We start from the raw sequence: 19,363 nt of genomic DNA, 5'->3' as shown, positions 1-19,363 counted from the left end.
AGCCTAATTCGTTCTACAAATGTTGAAATGAAACTTTGTGAAGGAGCAGCTGTTTATTTTGAATCACAATGAAGCAATTCCATGCGGCCATTTAAAGTAAACATAAACATTACAGTCTTGTGGGTTACAACAAAGATTATATATTATATTGACAAGATAGTCAAGTGGCCGCTCTAACAATGGAAATACATGTCCTCAAAGATGTAAAGCAGGTGCGGGAGGCGAGCTCAGGTGGGACCATTCTAGCCAATGAGAGTGCAGAAAAAGCGTTTGAACAACAGGCACAACTCTGATATAAATAACTTTTTTTTCAAAGTTGCCGAAATACCACGTGTAACAACCTAACCATAACAAAACGTATATTCGATCAAATAAGCCTCACGTAGCAAATTAGCAATATTTTGACACTCATTGAGCATTCAAAAATTCCTCACTTCGTGGTCATATTTTCATGGAAAGATTTTGGGCGGAGTAAACCCTGTCGCTTCGCCTCTTCTTCACTATTTAGAAGCATTTCAACACAAATACAGTAATACAAATTAGAGACTGATACGCTTGCAGGTGTTTACAGGTCACTAAACTAAGTGAAACATCTAATGTGTTTATGAATTGACTATCCCATGACTGCCAACTGCTCTTCTGCTATGAGTATATGTCCACATTCTTGTACTGTAGGGCTATGCATCGATGTGAAGTATCTCAAACCTGTTTCACTTGGTGTTTTTGAGTTCTCACTCAGTTCATCACAGAGAGTGTATCCACAAATAGGAATATCTTTACACACATTCATGGGTCAGTGTAGTCCAATCCCCTGTCTGCGTGAGGCTGTAGTGCAGGAGCTGCTCTGTGTCAGGGTGGACCTGGAGTCTGGCTGGAGGACCTGGAAGACCCTGCGCAGCACAGCCCGTCTGAGCAGGATGTAGACCCAGGGGTCCAGGATCTGGTTCCAGGTGGCCATGCGGAGGCCCAACAGAACCAGCTTCTCTGACTGACGTACTGTGTGGCTGGAGCCTTGCCCGCCGCGGCAGAACTGACCCACCAGCAGAGAGATGGAGATCTGGTGATGGTGGACAGAAAAGCCACTATGTTAGGGACATAAAAAGCCACTGTGGCACACTGTATGTATGAGACATGAGACAGGCCTGAATAAATGAGGTGAATATGTTGTATCCTACTATTAATTTTAGAAACACTTATGTGTCTGTTTTTAAACAAGCAAAAGCCTTGTCTACAATAAGCAGGCTACCAATGTTAAACCATCTACAGTATAAACAATGTCAAATGTCAGTGGAGGCTCTAGCTACTCACTAGAAAGGGGCTCCAGCACACACAGGACACCATCGTGATCGCTGTCAACTGGGCCATCATCTCTACATCCAGCGAGCGTAGCGGAGAGGAGGAGGTTCTTGAATATCGTCCTGGTGCTGCTGTAGTGTTTGTCCTGATGCCCTGGGAGCTGAGCCTGGCCTGCAGCAGAGCCAGCCCGCTCAGGGTGTTACAAATCAGGGAGAGGCTGAGCGCCGTGAGCCCCAGGCCAGAGAAGGTGAGTGCCAGGCTGGTGTCAGCCGTGGAGAGCGGCCCGTGGACTGTCAGAAAGCACCAGGTACCAGGGAATTGGGTTGTGTAACTACCCACGTCCACCAGAGGGAGCCCGGCCAGCAGCAGGGCTAGGGAGGACAGCAGGAGGACAGCCAGACGCATGTGGGACACCGTGATCAGGGCAGAGTGGAGGAGGGGCTGGGTAATGCCCATACAACGCTCCACGGCCATGGCACTGCCCAGTAATAGAGGGCACAGGCCGAAGAACACCAAGCTGGCACCGAACAGTTGGCAAAACATCCCGGCAGGCTCGGTGGTGTCACGCATTCCTGCAGCCACCCTGTGCCTCTGACTCTGACCCAGGTGCAGATGGAGGGCAAAGGCACCAGGGATCAAATTACCAGCCAGGTCGGTTAGCAGTAGAGCCCCCACTAACAACAGGAACGGAGCTTTGGCCCGATGTCTGAAGCGTACATAGGACTTGGCCAGGATGCCCAGGGCGCTTAGGTTAGAGAGGCCACCCAGGGTCATGGTGAAACAGGACAATCCAAAGGAGGGAGGGTTGATGAGGGGTGGCATTGTGGTGGCATTCAGGGTCTGGATGGATGGACAGGGGCAGGGGCAGGAGGAGAAGTTGAGCTCTGGGAGGTGATGGAGGACAGAGGGAGAGGAGGGGGCAGAGACTGTAGCCATGACGTCATAGAGGAGCAAGGAGTATTCAGCTTCAATGCCATCTGCAAAGAATGAGAGATATTAAGTTGAAGACTGGTTCAAACGTTTGTAAGCAAACAGCACTTGCGTATTAGATCTATGTAATCCAGCCTGGTCTCATAGACTAGATGTAACATAGTACATGTAAATTCAGGGCACACAAATTTCTATCATATGTTACGTTTGGTATGGGTACATAAGACAGATTATTGTTTAAGTTGGGATGGATGGGTGCGTGTATAATGCAAATGTCTAGCAACCCAAAGGTTGCGAGTTTGAATCTCATCACGGACAACTTGAGCATTTTAGCTAATTAGTAACTTTTCAACGACTTACTACTGTTTTAGCTACTTTGCAACTACTTAGCATGTTAGCTACCCATGCCCCTAACCATAGCCCTTTTAGCTAACCCTAACCCTTTAACCTAACTCCTAAACTTAACCCTACCCCTAACTTAGCTAATGTTAGCCACCTAGCTAGAATTCATAACATATCATACTTTTAGCAAATTCATAACATATTGTATGTTTTGCACATTTGTAACATTGTCCCTTTTGCACATTTATGACGTAATAAGAATTGTAATTTGTAACATATCATACGAAATGGGAGATGGACATCAACAAATTAATGCATACCATACGAAACAAACATACTAAATGGAGTGTCATGGATTTACGTGCAGAATTATACTAAATGCGCTGAGACCAGATTGTGTAATCAGTTGTAATAGGACAGGGATAAGTACTGGCGTGACTTGAGACAATTTGAGAATCTGAGAGTCATACTTACATAAGACCATTGATCAGTTAAAAATAAATTATGTTGAATTGTCAAAATGAAATGTCTCTCCAAAGGGAAAGTCATTTTCTGCATGACTACAACTTAGTACTAATTTAATTTAACAAAACTCCTAGATATCTCAAGTGCACCTGTGTGATTACGAGCATTCTCTTTGAGGAGGCACATTGAGTGATTATGTGTGACAGGTGGTCTGTGTAGGACTCTTGAGGATTTTAACATTGCATTAGAACAGACCCTGATTGCACTGAAAAGTCTGTAATGAGACACTAATGGGAACATGCCTGGTGCTTTCTTTGCCTCTGTGCCCTTTCAGGAACCATATCCAAACACTTACAGTGCCTTCGGAGAGTACTCAGACCCCTTGACTTTTTCCACAATTTGTTACGTTACAGCCTTATTCTAAAATTGATTACATTCCCCCCCTCAACAATCTACACACAATACCCCAAAATGACAAAGCAAGAACAGGTTTAGATTGTTTTGCTAATTTATTATAAATAAAAAACTGAAATATCATATTTACATAAGAATTCAGACCCTTTACTCAGTACTTTGTTGAAGCACCTTTGGCAGCGATTACAGCCTCAAGTCTTTTTGGGTATGACGCTACAAGCTTGGCACACCTGTATTTGGGGAGTTTCTCTCATTATTTTCTGCAGATGCTCTCAAGCTCTGTCAGGTTGGATGGGGAGCATCTCTATACAGTTATTTTCAGGTCTCTCCAGAGATGTTTGACCAGGTTCAAGTCCGGTCTCTGGCTAAAGACTTGTCCCGAAGCCCTTCTCTCCCGATTGCTCAGTTTGTCCAGATGGACAGCTCTAGGAAGAGTCTTGGTGGTTCCAAACTTTTTCCATTTAAGAATGATGGAGGCCACTGTCTTCTTGGGGACCTTCAATGCGGCAGGTGTTTTTTGGTACGCTTTCCCAGATCTGTGCCTCGACACAATCCTGTCTCGGCGCTCTACGGACAATTCCTTTGACCTAGTGGCTTGGTTTTTGCTCTGACATGCACTGTCAACTGTGGGACCTTATATAGACAGGTCTGTGCCTTTCCAAATAATGTCAAATCAATTGAATTTACCAGAGGTGGACTTCAATCAAGTTGTAGAAACGTCTCATAGATGTCAATGGAAACAGGATGCAACTGAGCTCAATTTTGAGTCTCATAGCAGAGGGTCCGAATACTTCTGTAAATGGTATTTAGATTCTTTGGGGTTTTTTTGCAAAAAAAATCTAAAAACCTGTTTTCACTTTGTCATTATGGGGTATTGTAACTAAATAAAATGTGGGAAAGTTGAGGGGACTGAGAGGGGTCTGAATACATCTCTCTGGGAAGAGGAAAGGCGGGGGTGTATGCTTCATGATTAATGACTCATGGTGTATTCATAACAACATACAGGAACTCAAGTCCTTCTGCCCACCCGACCTATAATTCCTTACAATCAAATGCCTGCCATTTTACCTACCAAAATAATTCTCGTCAGTTATAGTCAGACACCAAGACGGCCATCAAGGAACTCCACTGGACTGCAAACTGGAAACCATATATCCTGAGGCTGCATTTATTGTAGCTGGGGATTGTAACAAAGCAAATTTGAGAACAAGTCTACCTAAATTCTACCAGCATATTGATTGCGCAATGCGCATGGGCAAAATCCTTGATCACTGCTACTATAACTTCCCCGATGCAACCAAAGCACTCCCCCGCCCTCCCTTCGGCAAATCTGACCACGATGCCATCTTGCTCCTACCGTCTTATAGGCAGAAACTCAAACAGGATGAACCAGTGACGAGAACCATTCAACGGTGGTCCGACCAATCGGTAGCCACGCTTCAAAATTATTTTGATCACGCGGACTGGAATACGTTCCGGTCAGCCTCAGAGAACTACGTCGACCTATACGCTGACTCGGTGAGTGCATTTATAAAGAAGTGCATTGGAGATGTTGTACCCACTGTGACTATTAAAACCTACCCTAACCAGAAATTGTGGATGGATGGCGGCATTGGCGCAAAACTGAACCATGGAAAGAGGTCTGGGACTATGACTGAATATAAACAGTGTAGTTATTCCTTCCGCAACGCGATCAAACAAGTGAAATGCCAGTACAGGGACAGCAATTCATTGGCTCAGACACGAGACAGACAGGGTCTACAGGAAATCACAGACTACAAAAAGAAAGCCAGCCACGTCTCGGACACCGACGTCACGCTTCCAGACAAGCTAAACACCTTCTTTGTCTGCTTTTAGGATAATACAGTGCCACCGTCGTGGCCCGCTAACAAGGACTGCCCCCCCATCCTTCTCTGTGGTTGATGTGAGTAAAACATTTAAACGTGTTAACCCTTGCAAGGCTGTCTCTCATTCATCCATTTACATTTGTGTGTATAAGGTAGTCGTTGTGAATTTGTTAGATTACTTGTTAGATATTACTGCACTGTCAGAACTAGAAGCACAAGCATTTCGCTATACTCACATTAACATCTGCAAACCATGGGCGTGTGACGGCATCCTTAGCCTCGTCCTCAGAGCACACACAAACCAGCTGGCTGGTGTGTTTACTGACATATTCAATCGCTCCCTATCCCAGTCTGTTGTCCCGACATGCTTCAAGATGGTTACCATTGTTCCTGTACCCAAGAAGGCAAAGACAACTTAACTAAATGACTACCACCTCACTTCTGTCATCATGAAGTGCTTTGAGAGACTGGTCAAGGATCATATCACCTCCACCTTACCGGCCACCCTAGACCCACTTCAGTATGCTTACCACCCCAACAGGTCCAATGACGACACAATCGTCATCACACTGCACACTGCCCTATCCCATCTGTACAAAATAAATACCTATGTAAGAATGCTGTTCATTGACTATAGCTCAGCATTCAACACCGTAGTATCCTCCAAGCTCATCATCAAGCTGGAGGCCCTGGGTCTCAACCCCACCCAGTGCAATTGGGTCCTGGTCTTTGATGGGCCGCCCCCAGGTGGTGAAGGTAGGAAACAACATCTCAGCATTCTCAGCCCCCTCCAGTACTCCCTGTTCACCCACAACTGCAGTTGCCATGCACGCCTCCAAGTCAAGTTTGCAGATGACACAACAGTAGTGGGCTTGATTACCAATAACGACGAGACAGCCTACGTGGAGGAGGTGAGGGCACTCTGAGGGTGGTGTCAGCAAAACAACCTCTCACTCAACGTCAACAAAACAAAGAAGATGATCATGGACTTCAGGAAACAGCAGAGGGAGCACCCCGCTATCCACATCGAAGTGACAGCAGTGGAGAAGGTGGAAAGTTTTATGTTCCTCGGCATACACATCACGCATCACAACAACACATACAGTGTGGTGAAGAAGGCGCAACAGCGCCTCTTCAACCTCAGGTGGCTGAAGAAATTTGGCTTGTCACCCAAAACCCTGACAAACTTTTACAGATGCACAATCAAGAGCATCCTGTCTGGCTGTATCACAGCCTAGTACAGAGACTGCACCGCCCTCAACCGCAAGACTCTCCAGAGACTAAGCTACCTGCCCTCCAGGACACCTACACCACCCAATGTCACAGGAAGGCCAAACAAATCATCATGGACATCAACCACCCGAGCCACTGCCTGTTCACACCGCGACCATCCAGAAGGCGAGGTCAGTACAGGTGCATCAAAACTGGGATGAGGGACAGAAAAACAGCTTCTATCTCAAGGCCATCAGACTGCTAAACAGCAATCACTAACTCAGAAAGGCTGCTGCCTACATTGAGACTCAATCACTGGCCACTTTAATAAATGGATCACTAGTCACTTTATACAATGCCACGAAATAATGCCACTTTAATAATGTTTACATATCTTACATTACTCATATCACATGTATATACTGTATTTTATACCATCTATTACACCTTGTCTATGCCACTCGGCCATCGCTTATCCATATACTTACTGTACATATTCTCATTCACCCCTTTTAGATTTGTGTGTATTAGGTAGTTGTTGGGGAATTGTTAGATTACTTGTTAGATATTACTGCACTGTCGGAACTAGAAGCACAAGCATTTCGCTACACTCGCATTAACATCTGTTAACTATGTGTATGTGACAAATAAAATGTGATTTGATTTGAATGCACTATGTATGCATAGTTACACACACCAGGCATGCACGCACACACATCGAACCCGATAACTTCAAGCCGGCCCTCAAATCGTTGCCTTAGTGTCACTCTGCACTCTCCAGGCATACATATCCCTTTTTCCAAGGTCCTCTGTATTTGTTGTGACAGAAATGACACATGACAAGACCCATGGGGCACCCTGGGAGCAGATAGCCATGCGAATGGGTGATGATTACTCATCATCACAGAACTGAGTACTAGTTTCATGGTTTGGCTGATAAAAAAGAAAGACAAAGTCTCACACTCTAAATACTGTATGCTCCCAACAATTGAATGAGTTAACCTGATAACCAAGAATGATTTTTGGGGGCAGATTTAAGTGACAGCTGTTTTTGCTGAATAGTTACAGGCCAACAGACTGGTTTGTGGAGGTTGTTTTCAATCCTTGCTTTGTGTATGCTTAGTCCTTGAGTAATGTTAGTCTTTTCCTGCACATCTTAGTCTCTTGCAGGGAACATCGGGCCACATTAATGAATTGACAGACAAGTTAGAGAGATGGTTTCCGTTCCATTTATTGTAAATATGGACAACCAAATACATTACAAGTAACTTTGATGCCACCTCTATACATCAAAATAACAAAAATGTATCTCTTTTAAAAATAAAGTGGTGTATAAGGTCACAATCCTACAATGACGACCATTCAATGTATGGTAAAGAAGTAAGATAGAAGGTTATCTCTCCAAATAAATGTATATTTTTATTTTATTTTATTTAACTAGGCAAGTAATTTAAGAAGAAATTCTTATTTACAATGATGGCCTAGGAACAGTGGGTTAACTGGTCTAGGAACAGTGGGTTAACTGGTCAAGGAACAGTGGGGTAACTGGTCTACGAACAGTGGGTTAACTGGTCTAGGAACAGTGGGTTAACTGGTCTAGGAACAGTGGGTTAACTGGTCTAGGAACAGTGGGTTAACTGCCTTGTTCAGGGGCAGAACGACAGATTTTTACCGTGGCAGCTCAGGGATTCGATCCAGCAACCTTTAGGTTACTGGCCCAACGCTAGAAATGACAACCAAGTATGACTAAAAGTAAGTTAGATGTTCTCCATACATAGAAAACACACAAAATAGTTTATTATTGAAAAAATATATGCTTTTGGTGGAAAAATACAAAAATGTGGATCGTACAAGTGAATCAATTTGTCTATTTCAGACAAAATATGACTTAATTTCAAATGTGTATACATTACATCATATTTTCCATCATGTGTACATGCTTGTGATCCATTTTGATGTCATTTTAATATTATTTCACAATTGTGTTAATACACTGACATACCATTGAAGCCCAATTGTAAAGCGATTTGTCTTCCTCTGATGAGGAAGCCAACGTGCAGCGTTGTAAGTGTTCGTCATTTTTAATGAAAAGACACTGAACACGAAAATACAAAACAACAAAGAGAAAGAACGAAACGAAAACGAAACAGTTCTGTATGGTGAAGACACAGAAAACATAATAAAGGAACTAAGGTCAGAACGTGACACCAATGTTGCATTTTTGCAACGTTTCCACAAAATTGTTCTACAAACTTAAATTCAAAAAAGTAATTATTTTCATAATCAGAGGCATATATCATTTTTAATTTGGATATATGCTTGGGTCTCAACGGGTTAAAGAAAGAGAGTGGAAAAACAGATTGCTTACACGTTACTTCTGAGCATCTCAGAACAGAAAATTGATGCAGGGTTATTGCTCTCTCAAGTCAACACTTGAATGAGAAGATTACTGATCTCATCACTGAACATGGCCAGCACTCAAGTCTTCATTCATTTCCTCTACAGTCTGCTAGTATAGCTGCCCAATCCACTTCAGCCATGCTAGCCTGACAGAGGATAATGATGTTTCACACTCATGAGCCAGCTCTATTCAAACAGCAAATTACATCCTTCCTTCCTTCTGCTGGGGTAAAATTACACCTGGCACAATACAGCATCTCCAGGTGGGCATGGGAATAATCAGTGTCACGTCCTGACCTTAGTTCCTTTTGTATGTCTCTATTTTAGGTTGGTCAGGGCGTGAGTTTGGGTGGGCATTCTATGTTTTGTTTTTGTGTTTATATTTCTATGTGTTTGGCCTGGTATGGTTCCCAATCAGAGGCAGCTGTCAATCGTTGTCTCTGATTGAGAACCATACTTAGGTAGCCTGTTTTTCCACTCTTGTTGGTGGGTGGTTATTTTCCGTTTCAGTGTTTTTCACCATTCGGGACTGGTTCAGTTTTTCTTTATTCGCTTGTTCGTTTGTTTCCTGTGTTCAGTGTAATAAATATGACGAACACTTAACACGCTGCATTTTGGTCCGATATTTCCTACTCCTCCTCAGAAGAGGAAGATGACAACCGTTACAATCAGTAGCTTTGTAAACTTGCTGGATAGCTTTTTTTCACTGTACTCCTTTATCCCTCTTTCTTTCTGCTGCAGTTTTTGCACCATCTCTGTCACTCCCCTCCCCTTCTTTTAGAGGCTTCCTTGCCAATGGAGGTATATCCACGGAGGAACCAAGGTGAATATAAAGTTGAACATTTCAACTTGAGAGAGTAAGTAAAACTGACAAAGAACCTCCCTGGTTATAAGAGCACAGGCTTCATGTTAGTAGAGGCAGGGCAGTGACAATGACCTAAGACGAGCCATTAGTCGTCATGTCATCTGAAGTGAATACATTACGTTTCCCCTTGATTGTCTTCACTGCGTTGTGCTCCTGTTTGAATCACAGTACACAAGTGCTCCCTATCAAACCTAACTGCAGATGCAACCATGCTATAACAACTGCAAACACATCTCCTCCCCTCACAAACTTGAGAAGAGCTATCGTAGCTAAAATACATATGAAATAGATGGGGGTTCAAATATTATTTAGGGTATTTCACATTTTGAAGTAACTATTTTGATAGTTTTTCTTTGAAAATAGAAGTAGTTGATTATTGGAATGTATTTAGAAATAGACTATTTAATTAACATAATACAAGAATCCATATACAAATCCTTAAATTTAGAGATATCTGTTATTTTGCATGTCTTAATCCAACATATCCACCTATGTTGTCCTTCCACATCTGCAGTGGAAAGTGGCAGAGCAACCGTGCTGTTTGTCAGACCAGGAGACATCCCTAAAAAGGGTCTTCTCACGAAACCGTCTATAGCTTCTGAACCGTTTGGGCTACAAACTAATGACGCCACTGTGGAAAGGGTAGGCTCTTCTGAAGGTAACCCATACAAATTCATGGAAGTATGGAGGTAGTTTTGTGCCAACAAAAATAAGGGGTTAAATATGTGAAAAAAAACCAACAGATATCTCCTAGATATAGGACAGACACTTCAAAACCGTATTTCTTATGATTTCTTTTTTTAGTCTCTTTTCTTTCATTTTTGAATGTGTTATTCAATGCATTTCTATGAGCTATAGTGGTAAAGGCCAAATTCAATATTTTATCAAATCATTTTTTATATATTTTATATATACTTTCAACAATACTAAATCAAATAGCTAAATTACCATCTTAAAACAATTCCAAATGTTAGCTAAGTAACCCCCCCCCCCTCCAATTTTGATTGATGAGATGACAGTCAATTAGAACCTAATTGTGGCATAGCGAATTAAAATAATTGAACCAATGTTTTAAAGGTCTTACCCATCCGATACCCAAATCAGCCTCTCGTCTACAGCTGTGCCAGCATGGGTCTGTCAAACTCAATTCTGCAGGCAGAGGAGCACCGTCTCTTCTCTCATCACCATAGTCCAGTCACTGAGACACTCATTGTGACACTTGTTTCCTCTCTTTCTCTCTGAGTCTATATCTCCACTCTCTCTCCCCCTTCCCACCCCCTCTCTGACTCTTCTGACGCTTTTATCTGATCTTCGCCCGCAGGACCTGCATAATCTTCTCTCTTAGCCCCTCTCTGACATCATCACCAGGATGTTCTGCCTAATATAGTCTCTGGTCTGTCTGTGATAACGATTATAAGTAACAGTTGGGCTGCAGGGGGTCACGTGTGGCTGTGTGGTCCTGTCACCTTTTTGCCTCCACTAATAATTCTAATTGGTTTCAGTATAAAAAGGCTGTCAAGTAACATATTAGATACATTTTTTCATTCCAGTCTCTTATTAGCAGCTCAGGTAATTTTCTAAGATACAATATCATATAGGGAAGAATACAGATTTGTTTGAATGGTAATATTTTTGTTGTTTCACAGTACTACTTTGTGAGGAGATAAAATATAAATAAAATATAAGATAAAATAGCTTCTTCATGGAACTTACAAAATTTGATTGGTAGATATTAGATAATTGGTAGACAATTACATTTCAAAAGGATCTGTAGAGCACCCATAATTAAAAGTTTTCATAAAGTATCAGATAAAACAATTTGCAAACATTCAAAACCACCTTCAGACCATTTACTAGACAGAACAGATTTATTTGTAGTTATTTTTTCCACATAAAATCTAAAAATGTTTTGTTAATTTCTTTACAGGTCTGGTAGGTAAACACAAAGATAAGGCAAGGTAAACAAAACGGGACAGTCCCTCTACATTCCAGCTGAATCTCTTGGTGATAAAGCCATTTCATTTCTCTTTGTTTTCTGTCCCTGAGTAGCAGTCTAGCTCAGAGGAACGTGATGCCGTCTCCTCCTGCATGCACTTCAATTGGCTGTGCCTGAGAGGATTTTGGGTAAGACGCAGCAGTTCCATATTCTCCATCAGTCTCCAAGGCACCTGTGGGGAATCCTGAGAAAGAACAACAAAACAAAACCAGGTAGCATAGCAACAAAAGACAGAGCAGCAGAGAGAGCTCCTGACTGGGGTTCTCATTTGAGTTTACATTTATTTATCCTACCTCCTTCCGTGAAGTTTAGAAATAAGCTGTCACCTTGAATGTTCAACCTTAACGGAGCAATCTGGAGCCAGCTGTAAATGAACAAACCGCTTTGTTAATGTTTTAAAACCTCTTAAGGATCCAACTTTAAAAAAAGAAATTGGCCGAAAATGACATAGCCAAATCTAACTGCCTGTAGCTCAGGACCTGAAACAAGGATATATATATTCTTGATACCATTTGAAAGGAAACACTTTGAAGTTTGTGGAAATGTGAAAACAATGTAGGAGAATATAACACATTAGATCTGGTAAAACATTATGCAAAGAAAAAAACAATGATTTTTTTTGTATTTCTTTTGTACCATCATCTTTGAAATGCAAGAGAAAGGCCATAATGTATTATACCAGCCCAGGCGCAATTGAGATTTTGTCCACTAGAGGACAACAGTGTACGTGCAATGTTTATATTGATCCAATTAACCATTGCATATCTGTTCAAAATGTTGTATCAAAATGTGCCTCATCGGTTCATTAATACATTTTCAAGTTCATAACTGTCCTCAAACAATAGCATGGTATTCTTTCACCGTAATAGCTCCTGTAAATTGGACAGTGCAGTTAGATTACCAAGAATTAAAGCTTTCCCCCCATATCAGATATGTCAATGTCCTGGGAAATGTTCATGTTACTTACAACCTCATGCCAATCATATTAGTCTACGTTAGATTAACTGTCCCGTGGGGCTGTGGGGACACACACACACCAATCCTGTAGAGGTTAACTAAGGATTGCCCTGCGATTTGGGGTGTATAAATCAAATAGGTGTATCCAATTTCTGCTGGCTTTATGACTGGCTTAAAAAGAAACCCATCTGTTTTCTACACACTGATGCTTTTTTAATGGAAATGTGATTCTATCTTGTTTGTGCCCTGTGGTTGTTGTTGCTGGCGCTGCTGAAATCCTTGATGCAAGGAGTCACTTGCCCACATCTCTGGCATTATTCATCCAGAAACTTGTAGTGTATAAGAGACATCCATTCCATTCAGGCCTGCCCTCCATGTGTTCACGCACCAACTGGTTGAATCAACATTGTTTCAATGTCATTTGTCAACGTATTGTGTCAATCAATCAAACAAGACATAACATGCACATGATTTGCACAGCAAAAAAACATGAGCAAGTAACAAAGGTCTTTGATGGTGGAGATGCATTAAAGCTTATGTAGCTGAGCCATGCAGCTTAGCTGTGGACCTCTCCAGAATAACAATGTCAAAAAAAGTAGACTTTCCAGGAACATTGAAAATAAGTTTTTGGATCAAACCACTTTATTTTAATTGCATTTTTTGGCAGCAATTATGGCACACATGAACAATTTCATCGAATCCAATAGAATGTCAAAATTCATTCCTAGTAAAATAGACGAGGCGACATATATACATTTACCTCTATCAAGGTTTGAAGAAGCTATTTAATGTATGTCCAGAGGTCTGAGACCACTGAGCATTCCCAAAATCACATGTACAGTATCTCAGTATTCACACCCTTCTTTTCCCCCCACATTTAGTTGTTAGAGCTTGAATTAAAAATATGTTTTTTTCACTGGCCTACACATAGTATCCCATATTGTCAAAGTGGAATTATATTTTCTATTTTTGTAAACAAATGAATTAAAAATGAAAAGCTGAAATGTCTGGAGTCAATACGTATTCAACCCATTTGTTATGGCACGCTTAAATACGTTCAGGAGTAAAAATCTGCTTAACAAGTTACATACTAAATTGCATGGACTCACTTTGTTTGTAATAATAGTGTTATACATTATTTTTTGAATGACTACCTCATCTCTGTACCCCACACATACACTTATCTGTAAGGTCCCTCAGTCGAGCAGTGAATTTCAAATACAGATTCAACCACAAAGACCAGGGAAGTTTTCCAATGCCTCACAAAGAAGGGACTTATTGTTCATGGGTTAAAACAAATCAGACATTAAATATCCCTTTCAGCATGGTGAAGTTAATAATTACACGTTGGATGGTGTATCAATACACCCAGTCACTACAAAGATACAGGCATCCTTCAAAACTCAGTTACCGGACAGGAAGGAAACTGCTCAGGGATTTCACCATGAGGCTGATGGTGACTTCAGAACAGTTACAGATTTTAATGGCTGCGATAGGAGAAAGCTGAGGATGGATGAACAACATTTTAGTTACTCTGCAATATTAACCTAACTGACAGAGTGAAAAGAAAAAAGCCTGTACAGAATACAAAATGATCCATAACATGAATCCTGTTTGTAACATGGCACTAAAGTAATACTGCAAAGAATGTGGCAAAGCAATTCACTTTTTGTCCTGAAAACACATTTTTATGTTTGGGGCAAATCCAATAAAACATATTTTTAAGCATAGTGGTGGCTGCATCATGTTAGGTGTATGCTTGTAATCGTTAAGGACTGGGGAGTGTTTCAGAATAAAAAATAAATGGAATAGAGCTAAGCACAGGGAAAATCCTAGAGAAAAACCTGGTTCATTCTGCTTTCCATCAGACACTGGGAGATGAATTCACCTTTCAGGACAATAACCTAAAACACAAGGCCAAATCTACATGGGATTTCCTTACCAAGAAGACAGTAAATGTTCCTGTGTGGCCGAGTTACAGTTTTGACCTAAATCTACTTGAAAATCTATGGCAAGACCTGAAAATGGTTGTCTAGCAATGATCCACAAGAAATTTGACAGAACTTAAAACATATTGAAAATAATTGGCAAATATTGCACAGTCCAAGCGTGGACAGCGCTTAGAGTTACCCTGAAAGACTCACAGCTGTAATCGCTGCCAAATGTACTTCTACAAACTATTGAATCAGGGTGTGAATACTTATGTAAATTTGATATTTCTGTATTTCATTTTCAATACATTTGCAAAAATGTCTAAAAACATATTTTCACTTTGTCATTATGGGGTATTGTGTGTAGATGGGTGAGACAACAATCAATGTAATCCATTTTGAATTCAGACTGTAACACAACTAAATATGTAATATGTCAAGGGGTATGAATACTGAATCAAGAGTTCAACCGTTGAAGATATTATCATCCAAGTTTTATTAAGAAGTGACAATATAATTATGAGAAAACATTGTTCTACATCACCTTCCTGTTCCCCTGTTCTCCAAATTATAGGAGCTAACTATTCCAGAAGAAGTAACCGCAGGTGCACTTTTTTCGGTCTAGTTAAGTTTGAAGGAGAGAGTGGAGACCAGGCCAACAGATTTGAGAGAATTCAAAAGAGTCTCATCCAGGGGATGTGTGGCGATAAGGGAATCCCAGGTACTCCTTAGGCTTTTAGAGCAGAGTGGAGCCTAAGGTTAAAAATAGAAAGAAGGAAGTCCCTGGGAGAGTACCAGTACTGCTTACTTTGCGGTAGCAGAGAGAACAGTCTATGACTACGGTGGCTGGAGTCTTTGACAATTTTTAGGGTCTTCCTCTGCCACCGTCTGGTGTAGAGGTCCTGGATGGCAGGAAGCTTGGCCTTGGTGATGTACTGGGCCGTACGCATTACCCTCTGTAGTGCCTTGTGGTCGGAGGCCGAGCAGTTGTCATACCAGGCAGTGATGCAACCCGTCAGGATGCTCTCGATGGTGCAGCTGTAGAACCTTTTGAGGATCTGAGGACCCATGCCAAATCTTTTCAGTTTCCTGAGGGGGGATAGGTTTTGTCGTACCTTCTTCACAACTCTCTTGTTGTGTTTGGACCATGTTAGTTTGTTGTTGATGTGGACGCCAAGGAACTCTCAACCTGCTCCACTACAGCCCAGTCGATGAGAATGGAGGCGTGCTCGGTCCTCCTTTTCCTGTAGTCCACAATCATCTCCTTTGTCTTGATCACGTTGAAGGAGAGGTTGTTGTCCTTGCACCACATGGTCAGGTCTCTGACCTCCTCTCTATAGGCTGTCTTGTCACTGGGAAGCTCTCGGCTGTGCTTCCCTTTGTAGTCTGTAATAGTTTGCAAGCCCTGCCACATCCGGCTAGCGTCGGAGCTGGTGTAGTACGATTCGATCTTAGTCCTGTATTGACGCTTTAACTGTTTGATGGGTTGTCGGAGGGCATAGAGGGATTTCTTTTAAGTTTCCGGGAATAGAGTCCCGCTCCTTGAAAGCGGCAGCTCTACCCTTTAGCTCAGTGCGGATGTTGCCTGTAATCCATGGCTTCTGTTTGGGGTTTGATCCCATGTTGTAAGTGTAATGCCATTTCCCATTTATTCATGTACATGTGTATATTGCATAGTTATACCCCTTAACTAACACTGTTTACCTGTGTGCATATATTTCCCTTATAGAACCACAACAGTGAGATTTGAAGTCATTTGGATTACCACACATAAATAACTTTGAGGGTATCAGCTGTGTCTGTGTGATTGTGTTGATTACCAAGGGTTCAGTATGGGCCTCAACAACATGTTCTGACCGGACAGCACTATAGTGGGCAAAACCAAACCCATCAGTTATAAGTACATAGCGGGTAAGGGTATTCACACCCAATGCTCAGAAGGGTGAGGGAATACCAGCCAACCGTTTTGACTCAATCCTTGTGTAAGATATGTTGAATTTCTACTTTTGAAACAACGTCAGATCTTCAATGTTATACCCACTATCAGAAAAAAATAGGCTGGGAAGCACCACCTATGGGACATTTCTACAGCTATCCCTTTAGTCTCCTTTCCAGAGATTTAACAGAGCCCTGCTTAGATTTGATATTTGTCACTGACTACCACCAATGTGCTATCAAGAGAATGATTATTGAGAGATCTCTTAATAACTAAATAGATTCACTGTTGCTATCAAAGTCATTCCAAAGTGTAGGTTTAACAGAGCAAACGAAATGTGACCATACTTCATAAAGCGTAATCATCAATGAGACTATTTAGGCCTATAGCATTTGTGAAGTCATCAACAACTATTGTTTGAATTCAAACCAGGGTTTAATTCAAACTAGACAATACATATAGGCATAGGGTTTCAAGCTTTGGTTGATTTCAAATGTAATCTACGAGTTAATAATTAACATGTTGGATTCATGTCTTCATCTCAACCAAAAATCTAAGGTAGCCCCATCCTGCAGCCAAATGACCAAATCACCCTCTAGTGGCCTCATGGGTGGAATGTTATTCATATTTTAATAAACATAAACCTGAAAATCCGGAGTTTCTTTGATGAACCGTTTATTTATATTTCAGTCTTCTGTGATGTACAGTTGAAGTGGGAAGTTTACATACACTTAGGTTGGAGTCATTAAAACTCGTTTTTCAACCACTCCACAAATGTCTTGTTAACAAACTTTAGTTTTGGCAAGTCAAGTTAGGACAACTACTTTGTGCAGTATACAAGTAATTTTCCCAACAATTGTTTACAGACAGATTATTTCACTTATAATTCACTGTTTAACAATTCCAGTGGGTCAGAAGTTTACATACAGTAAGTTGACTGTGCCTTTAAACAGCTTGGAAAATTCCACAAAATTATGTCATGGCTTTAGAAGCTTCTGATAGGCTAATTGACAGTTGTTTTAGTCAATTGGAGGTGTACCTGTGGATGTATTTCAAGGCCTACCTTCAAACTCGGTGCCTCTTTGCTTGACAGCATGGGAAAATCAAAAGAAATCAGCCAAGACCTCAGAAAGAAATTTGTAGACCTCCACAAATCTGGTACATCATTGGGAGCAAACCCCTGAAGGTACCACGTTTATCTGTACAAACAATAGTACGCAAGTATAAACACCATGGGACCACATAGCTGTCATACCGCTCAGGAAGGAGACGCGTTCTGTCTCCTAGAGATTAACTTACTTTGGGGCGAAAAATGCAAATCAATCCCAAAATAACAGCAAAGGACCTTGTGAAGAGGCTGGAGGAAACAGGTACAAACGTATCTATATCCACAGTAAAACAAGTCCTATATCGACATAACCTGAAAGGCCGCTCAGCAAGGAAGAAGCCACTGCTCCAAAACCACCATAAAAAAAGCTAGACTACCGTTTGACACTGCACATGGGGACAAAGATCATACTTTTTGGAGAAATGTCCTCTGGTCTGATGAAACAAAATAGAAACGTTTGGCAATAATGACCATCGTTATGTTTGGAGGAAAAAGGGGGATGCTTGCAAGCTGACCAGCAAACCATCCCAACCGTGAAGCACAGGGGTGGCAGCATCATGTTGTGGGAGTGCTTTGCTGCAGGAGGGACTGGTGCACTTAAAAATAATTGGCATCATAAGGAGGAAAATTACGTGGATATATTGAAGCAACATCTCAAGACATCAGTCATGAAGTTAAAGCTTGGTCGCAAATGGGTCTTCCAAATGGATCTTCCAAGCACACTTCCAAAGTTTTGGCCAAATGGCTTAAGGACAACAAAGTCAAGGTATTGTAGTGGCCATCACAAAGCCCTGGCCCCAATCCAATAGAAAAATTGCGGGCAGAACTGAAAAAGCGTGTGCGAGCAAGGAGGCCTACAAACCTGACTCAGATACACCAGCTCTGTCAGGAGGAATGGGCCAAAATTAACCCAACTTATTGTTGGAAGCTTGTGGAAGGCTACTCGAAATGTTTGACCCAAGTTAAACAATCTACCAAATACTAATTGAGTGTATGTAAACTTCTGACCCACTGGGAATGTGATGAAAGAAATAAAAGCTGAAATAAATCAGTGATTACCGTAACTACACGTTAAGTTGTTTTATAAATAGAAAATATCTGACATTGTATTCCACTTTGAACTTTGTTGTTATTTAAATGGTTGAAACCACATTGATAACAGATTTTGATGACAACTACACCAAAAATCAAACATTGTTTTTCAATTGGAATTTTGTGCTTTTAGATGGGTTTTAGATGGTTGATAACTACATCAAAAATCAAACGTTGTTTTTCAATTGGAATGTTGTGCTTTTAGATGGGTTTTAGATGGTTGATAACACATTGGGAATTCCACACACTTCTGGCTGTCTTTTTGAGTGGGTGAATAAAGGTTGAAAACTCATGGATCAACATTTTAACCAAATATTACACACATTTCCACGTTGAAATTACAAAGGTATGCCCAGTGGGGTGATTGTGTTCCATCTGAGCAGGTGAAGAAAATTAACAGCAGAGAGAAATTAACAGCAGAGAGAGGGAAGTAAGTGCTTCTGTATTCCTATCCATCTTCTGCTCTGTATGGGACCCCTGGCCAGGTGAATAGCACTAACATAAAGGGCAGTTGGAGATGGAGAGAGGGATAGAGGAGTATTGGAGAGAAGGGTAAATACAGGGAGAGGAGA

The 19,363-nt window shown here is 41.4% G+C and overlaps 1 protein-coding gene across 1 annotated transcript; it reads right to left on the bottom strand.

Moving 5' to 3' along the window:
• Positions 1-41: 41 nt before the first annotated feature.
• On the bottom strand, positions 42-11,127 carry LOC118364774 (prostaglandin E2 receptor EP1 subtype-like). The gene is made up of 3 exons (XM_035746478.2): positions 10,856-11,127; positions 1,309-2,273; positions 42-1,057 (listed from the first exon to the last, which is right to left on the bottom strand). Exons 1-3 carry the CDS (start codon positions 10,857-10,859, stop codon positions 794-796), a joined length of 1,233 nt encoding a protein of 410 aa, XP_035602371.2. The 5' UTR covers positions 10,860-11,127; the 3' UTR covers positions 42-793.
• Positions 11,128-19,363: the final 8,236 nt, after the last annotated feature.

The sequence above is a fragment of the Oncorhynchus keta genome, chromosome 32 (assembly GCF_023373465.1).
Source record: "Oncorhynchus keta strain PuntledgeMale-10-30-2019 chromosome 32, Oket_V2, whole genome shotgun sequence".
In the NCBI taxonomy this organism is placed as follows: domain Eukaryota; kingdom Metazoa; phylum Chordata; class Actinopteri; order Salmoniformes; family Salmonidae; genus Oncorhynchus; species Oncorhynchus keta.
The sequence above is the reverse complement of the archived record's forward strand: the minus strand, read 5'-3'. Positions and strand labels throughout refer to the sequence as shown.